Source organism: Lactuca virosa, chromosome 1 (assembly GCF_052849685.1).
Source record: "Lactuca virosa cultivar CGN04683 chromosome 1, Lactuca_virosa_CGN04683_v6, whole genome shotgun sequence".
Lineage (NCBI taxonomy): Eukaryota > Viridiplantae > Streptophyta > Magnoliopsida > Asterales > Asteraceae > Lactuca > Lactuca virosa.
This window is the reverse complement of record NC_136426.1, coordinates 265534471-265542602: the sequence shown is the minus strand read 5'-3', so window position 1 is coordinate 265542602 and position 8132 is coordinate 265534471. Positions and strand designations below refer to the sequence as shown.

The 8132-nt window shown below is 34.4% G+C and overlaps 1 protein-coding gene across 1 annotated transcript; it reads right to left on the bottom strand.

Moving 5' to 3' along the window:
* Positions 1-7048: 7048 nt before the first annotated feature.
* On the bottom strand, positions 7049-7772 carry LOC145129615 (uncharacterized). The gene is made up of 3 exons (XM_079064390.1): positions 7457-7772; positions 7240-7344; positions 7049-7066 (listed from the first exon to the last, which is right to left on the bottom strand). Exons 1-3 carry the CDS (start codon positions 7754-7756, stop codon positions 7049-7051), a joined length of 423 nt encoding a protein of 140 aa, XP_078920516.1. The 5' UTR covers positions 7757-7772.
* Between the last annotated feature and the right edge of the window lie 360 nt (positions 7773-8132).

The following is an 8132-nucleotide window of genomic DNA, read 5'->3' as shown; positions in this document are numbered from 1 at the left end:
ATTTTGTGTATTTAAGAGTATTTAATCTTAGAAAATAGGAGAAAAATAGTATACAGAAGAGAAAACTCATCAAAATTTTTATGTAGCCTCCTAATGTACTACAAGGTGTTCTGGTAAATTTTCATAATTTTTGGATGAGAAAAACTATTTTTCCTGTTTTTAGTCCATTATAAATACAAAAATCAGAGAAAATAAGGAATACATTATGAAAAATTATGAAAATATTTTTCTAAGTCTTCCACAGAGCGTATAAGCTGCGAAAAGTATTATATACCCTTTTCAAATTATCTAAAGCGGTTTTATGATTTATTGGGGCTAAACAAAAAGAAAATTCAAAACCATATTAAACAGTAACAAAAACCGATGAAATTTAATGTGGGGTCATTATTTAGCATAGGGGTCATCCACGAATTTACCTATGATTTATAGACCTCAGAAAGTATTTTATATGATTTATTGCCCTATTTTATTTCAATAATTATAATAATTCGAGAAAAATGAATTATTTTCTGACAATTTGTTGAACATCTCATTTTGTTGATGGGAATCTGGGAAAAAACGGATTTGGTCAGAAAAGGAGTTTTAGATATTTATTTGGAAATAAATCCTTCATGAACATATTTGAAAGCTTTTAACAACATACTTTGATGGTCTAGCATCTAAGCTTGAAGATCATCACATGCATGTTTGTTTGAAGACCATTCATGAGTTTGAAATATTCAAAAATTGTTTTTGAAAGAAAACTTAGAGTGCATGTGGTGATTTTCCACCAAAACTTGTAGAAAAGTGCATCTTCATGATCTTGACTTAGGTTTAGGTCCTTGGATTTCACCATTTACAACATGCATGTTGTTTTTGGGTGAAATCCTACCACCATCATCGTCAAAACTGAAGTGAATGAACATGCACACATATTTTCTAAGAGAAATGTGTAGAAGAAGAAGGAAATGCAAGAAAAACCTTGAAAACATGGAGGAAAATGAAAGGAAATCGTGTTCTACCTTAATGAACACCACTAGATGATGAAGATTTTGAGTTTGAGGTGTGTTCTTGGACTTATTCTCTGGAAAATTTCGTGGGTATAGAGAAATGAAGAGAGAAATGGAGTGGTGGTGATGAAGAGTGTGAGAGAGAATGAGGGGTAGAGTGAGAGAGAAGATGGAGTGGTAGAGTGAATAAGTGAGTGAATTGATTGAGTTTTGGGGAAGAGTGGTCTTGGGAGGGATGAGGCCGACCTTTGAGTGGAGAGATGAGATTTTATCTTGTTTTGCTTATTTATTTTATGTTAATTCCTAAATTTTTATAAATTTTCTTTCAATTTATATAAAATATGCATTTTATATAAAATTTGTTCATAACTCTTGGATGTTTAACTTATAAATGTAATGTCAATATTAATGAATTAAATTAATTTCCTTGATTATATTTCAACATTTTAAATATATTAATTTGATATTATAGTGTTTATAAAATTTTTTTATAAGATTTTAATATAAAACTTCATAAATTTGAGTTTTTATGACTTTTAGGGTTTTGGAGTTTAATAAACTTTGAATATAAAAATAAATTGAATCTTTGAGATTTCAAATTGTCTTATGGTATTATAACTCTTTTATAGTTATAAATAATGTTTGTAATTTATTTTTATCGGTTTATTGGCATTCTATGTAGTGATTCCGAGATTCAAGCGAAATTGAGGAATCAAGTATACTAGTCCTACTCTTCAACTTTGACTTAAGTTTCTATGAGACTTTGAACTAACTTCTACTTCTAGGTCAAGTGCATGATGTGTGTATATGATTAATGAAATGTTGTTCGAGTCAAAGAGTGACCCAAATATGGATAGTCACTACAACTCAGTAGATGTAGAATTTACATATCAATGTGAAATCTAAGTACACTATCCATTGATTCTAATTGTTTCTAAGTTTCTAGTAGGTTATAACTTAGCTTCTAATTACTAAGTCTAATATGTGTTGTGCCTATATGTGCAACTAAGTCTAGTCAAATCTAGAACCGACTCGAATTTTGACGGTTGTCACACATAGTCGCCAGGGTTTATACAATAGATACTACGTCTCATAGTCGCCAAGGTTTATACAATAGGCACTACGTCTCATAGTCGCTAGGGTTTATACAATAGCCACTACGTCTCATAGTCGCCAGGGTTTATACAATAGGCACTATGTCTCATAGTCGCCAGGGTTTATCTAATAGGCACTACGTCTCATAGTCGCCAGGGTTTATTCAATAGGCACTACGTCTCATAGTCGCCAGGGTTTATCTAATAGGCACTACGTCTCATAGTCGCCAGGGTTTATCTAATAGGCACTATGTCTCATAGTCGCCAGGGTTTATCTAAGAGGCACTAAGTCCATAGCTGCCAACTGACTAAATCCATAGCTACCAACGTACATCTATACTGTACTAAATTTATAGCTACCAACGTACATCTATACTGTACTTTTATCCCTCATACTTTATCTACCCATGTTTTACCCAACATATTTGAAGATAAAATATATATACATTTCAAATCATATTAAACATGTATAAAACATTCATTCAACATCCATCTCAAATAAAAAAACAACATATATACACATATCACGTATTTTATATAAAATACTTCATATCTATGTGTAAGATGAAAGTGACTATACACTCACATGATTTGATGATAATCGGGCAGCAATTCGTTTCCTAAAACGTTCGTTTCTAATAAAACCGGGAGTTTTATTGAGAAACCGGGCTCTGCAAAGGTCGGGCTTCGAAACCGAAAAGATAAATTTTCCGGGCTTCTCGGGCTCTTCGTGGCGTATTCCGGGGGTTATAATCGATACCGGGGCTTTGGGGAATGTTAAGATGAAGAAAATATGGAAAAATGGGCTAAAAGTGACAAAACTCCAAAATTAACCGAGAAGGCTCGCATGCCCTCCTATATATAGGGTCCGAAGTCGGCTTAAGGAGGGTAGGGTCAGCAGGCGAGGTTGCGCAGGTGGCTGCACATGGGCTGCGCGTGCGAGGGCTCGGTGTCAGCCTCTGATTGGACCGCGGCCTAGGGTCCGAAGTAGGGGGGTTCGTGGCTCCTCCTGCGAGGCTCGGACACGAGGAATGGGACACGCGTCGGACATGCATTGGACCACTTCGGATTTGCTCAGCAGCTCGGATGACGCAACACATTTTCGGACACGTGGCATGCTCTAAGCGAAGGTGACGTGGCCGAAGCCACCTTTGTGAAATTTCTCGGTTTTCGCGCCAAAACTTCTAAAATCCATAACTTTCGCATACAAGCTCCGTTTTTTACGTTCTTTATATGCACGCGTAGGTAAAATTACGCTCTACAACTTTCGTTTAGACTTCGTTGGCTAATTTTGAATTTAATTTTTATATTATTATTTTTAACCGACCGGGACAGGAAATCCGTTAAAAATTCATAACTTCTTCATCCGACATCCGTTTTCGTCAGACTTTTTACCGTTGTGCTACTAATGACGAGACCTTCGATTCTCGTTTAGGTTGTGTTGGCTAAAAATCACTCGATCTAAAATTCGAGTTTTTGGCTGTCTACTGCTAAGCTGAAACTTCGAAAAATCATAACTTCCTCATACGAAGTCAGATTTGGGCGTTCTTTTTATACATACTCTCGGTTTAACGAACACTACGAGTTTCGTTTAGATCACTAAGGCTAAAAAGTAGTTTATCAAAAACTCACTTTTTACGACATTCGGCACCGTGCCGGTTTTGTCGCGAAACTTCGACAGGTCATAACTTCTTCGTTATAACTCGGATTTCGACGTTCTTTATATGTACGGAATCCTTGTAACATATACTACAACTTAGTTAAGATTAATCCTTCTAAATAATCTTCCATCAAAAAAGTCATTTTTGATGCTTATCGTCTCTTAATTGACTAGTCCTGATCTACGGGCGTTACATTTTTATTTATCACCAATTAGTTTTTCAATACCTTTTTTTGTTAGCCATTTTTTTCTTTCGCTAAAAACCGAACCCCAACATATATTTTTTTCTACACCAATTTTTTTTAAAATCAATTATTTTTTTAAACACCAATTTCTACCACCGCAACCCATGATTGGAAGCACTTTTGTGAAGAATAATTTTTACAAGATTCGATTTTTTGTCTTCACAAAAGAGATTATTCTTTGAGATTTATTCAAGATTTAATCGTCACGATGGATTACTTCTTGTTGACTATATTGGAAGAACTTTATAATTCTTACTATGAGGACTGCCCTTTAATCAAGGTCCGTCGAAGACTTTTTTTTTCTTGGATCAGTGTCTTATGACCAATTATCCTGCAAACCGCAGTCGGACATCATATTTTTCTTCGCGATGATTGCATCGCAGTTGCGTCTGATAAACTATGTTGCTTCGCAACCTTCGCTCTATGAAGAATTTTTTTTCTGACTTGTCACTCTTGATCATCGGTTGATGAACCATGTGTCTTGAGCAAGTGGAATTTATTTATTAAAGACCACTTTAGGAGTTCCAGCACCGCAGTTTGGGTACATCAACATTTTTCAGCAGAGCAAAGATTTTTCACGCAGAGTTCCTATTGTTACTTTGGTACTTGTTCAGACAGTTTTTAGCAACAGAATCAACCAGGTACTTATGACCTTGGAAGTACTAATATATTTTTGTACTTTTATCGAGAACCTTCATACATCTAGGGAGAGCATTTGAAGATTTTGGTATCTGACACTCTCCATCCTGATTTATTTATTTATTTTTGATATACGGGCATTGGTTATCAAAAATAGTGAGAGAATATTATGAGCGCCCAGATTATTGGTTATGTTTTTCAGAGTGTTGATTTTGAATATATACGGGAAAAGGATATTATTTAGTATTAGGCATGCTAATTGATCTTGTCTTATCATCTACTTGTTTACTTAAAACAACAACATGATGATAGTTATGATTGATGTTTGAAGTCCGATTCTTGTCTGCGGATCACTGCAGCTTCTATTCCTGGATCTAGACTTGTTTATTATTCTAACTCTACCACATGGCATTTCATGTTTTAGCAGGTTATTCTTTTAATGAATTTTGGGTGTATTATGATTCGAGAACTAGATATGTTTAAGGCATTTGAAGCTGAGGTGTTTTTTTGATGGGATCTTCAACTTGATCATTGGGATTTTGATAAGTGTGAAGACCCGGATCTTATTTTTCTGCCTCACATGTGAAGTTTTGAAGCCGAAGACCTTTACCGATTAGAGATTTAGAGCCAGCATCATACAACACAGACACTTCATAGTTTCAGAGACATTTTGGCATTTGGTTCTTATTATGTTTCATTTTATTATCGCACTTGCTAGTTGGTTACTATGTATTTTAGTCTATTATCAATGTATTTGTATCCCTCATCATTTACGAGCATTTAGGGAGAGATTGTTGGAGCATGGAAATGCTCTACAAATTATGAGTGATAATTAGGCTATTATATTCCTTTTAATGTATTGTAAGTTACCTCTCTCTATAAATAGAGAGGGAGTGGTCATTTGTTTGTGTGCAACAAAATGTAGTATCTTTGTCTAGTTAGAGAGAATGGGGCAGTTATCTCTCCCAACCCATGTGTTCTTCATTGTAATATTTTCTCTCTTTCTAGTAAATCATCGGATTGATCATCTTCTTTTGTTCTTCATATTTTAATTATCGTTTAATCTCAATATCTTATTATTCCGCACTAGCTGATCTACAATATATATATATATATATATATATATATATATATATATATATATATATATATATATATATATATATATATATATATATATATATATATATATATTTGTGATGATACTCTTTTATAGGGTATTAGGACAGAGCAAAAAATTAGTATATTGCTTATCCTTAAGTTTTCCTTTAATGTAGTTTTCGTACATAATAATTCTTATAACTATATATATTTAACCATATACTTATAATAATTATTATGATTTTGATATCGATAGGATATTATGGTAGGGTAACAACTAGGTACAATGTTTATCCTTAAAATTGGACAGCATAACGACTAGGTACTATGTTATTCTAGGGAATAGGCCAGCATAACAACTAGGTAAAATCTTCCGGTGTAATTTTAGGCATTATAACGACTAGTCATAATATCATTCTTATAGTTTAAGCAGAGTAACTACCAGACATAATATTATGCTAACGTTTCATGTATTGTATAAACTGCTCATATATTACAAATAATAATATTTTTCTAAAATCATTGATATAATTTTATACCCCCATAAAACATTTAAAAAAAGTAAAAGTGGGGTCTTGAACTCAGCTTTGTAGCATGATCAAAGAGACTTTGACTATCACATTAGGAGTTTCGAGCCATCGGGCACTACTAGAAAAACAGCCTTTTACGATGCGCAATATGTGTCGTAAAACGCTAAGACGACGCCAAATGCGTGTCAAGGAAGGCCCTATCATAACGAGAGACGACACGCTCTTGCGCGTCGTCTATTTACAACGTGCATTTACGACGCGCATTTACGACACACATTTATGACGCTCATTTACGACACTCAATGCGTATCAAGGAAGGCCCTGTCATAAAGGAAGACGACATGAATTTGCGTGTCGTAACCTTACGACGCGCATTTACGACTCGCATTGCGTATCATTAAAGCCCTTGTCAAGAAAGGTCATGTCATAAATGAAGATGACACACATTTTTGCGTATCGTAATTTTAAATGTTTAAAAAAGATATTATTTATAGGTTTACTAATTTTCAAATTAAATTTGCATTTAATGTCTCATAATAGAAAATAAAATATCATATACAAAACAAACAATCCATTGCATAAAATTTAATTTCATACAAATAATCGTTCCATGGAAGGATAAAACAAATCAATAGAAGTTGTAACAGAAATTTACAAACTAATAGTTCTAATAACCTAATGTGTGCCTCACTATAAACAAGATTTGTGCTGATTTTTTTAAATGTGTGTCTCACTTGTCTCCACTCTTCCTTAGTAACACCACTCAAGGACTCTAAATCTATGAACTTGCTCACAATATGTATATTGCCTACAAAAAAATAAACATAACTACAAAATAAGTGTGAAGATCGATGGATTATTACAGTGTAAGAGAAGTGTAAAAAAATGTCATAATATACACACCTCCACAGATGATACAGTTCCACCTGATGATGAGATAGCTACAAAAAAAAGGAAGGGCAACTCTTAAAAAGAACATACTTCCTCATATTGCCTCTGAAGTGCCTGAATGTCACAATTTGGATGCAATCCAACCACTACCATGCTCTCAAATAGCCTAGAAGGTTCTTTCAATATCCTTTGATGCTAAAAGATTTGGAAATGATAAACAATCATCAAGAATTCAAGATTCAGGAATGAAAGATAGGAGTAGAGAAAAAAGAAAAAGAAAAAAGAAAGATATTACATATTTACATACCAGGGCATCCAACTGAAAGCTTGCCCATTGACGTTTTTGGCTAGTTAATACGTCTGGATTGTAAGTTCTGCTTTTATCTTCAGAAGGAGGAGATAAATCTTTCAGTGCTCTGAAAACTTGATTCTGAAGCTTTTGAAGAGGACTTGTATCCCCTTTTGATGAGAATACCACTGAAGGTCTTGGTGAAGGAGAAGGAGGAGTAACAGCAGTTCCAGAAGCATCTTCAGCTGTCTGCACCAAAAATGAAGCACCCCAACCTGGGCTACTTGCCTCTTCATGAGTTCCATTCCCTTTCTCCATGAGTGGAAGTGGAAGTCGAAGTCCCTTTTGTTAATAATACTAGAATTTTGTTAATAAAAATTGTGACAATACCTAGTTTAGTTCTTCCTTTGCCAGCATTAAAAAAGGGTTTAAGAGGGAAAGAGAAAACATAAACGCACCATTTGTGGATCTTAGGGAGTCCACTGAGATGATACTGCTGGTCGGATTGAGGTCGTTAGGGTTTCCACGAAATGACGACGGTAGACTAACACTGAACGAAGAACAAGAAAGGGGTTTGAAAGATTAAAGATGCAAAAACATGAAAGAAGAAATTATACTTTATGGAGGAGAGACTTACCTAAAGTCGCAGGAGAAGAAGTGTTTGTGCAATCAAAGTAGTTTTAGGGTTTCCTTC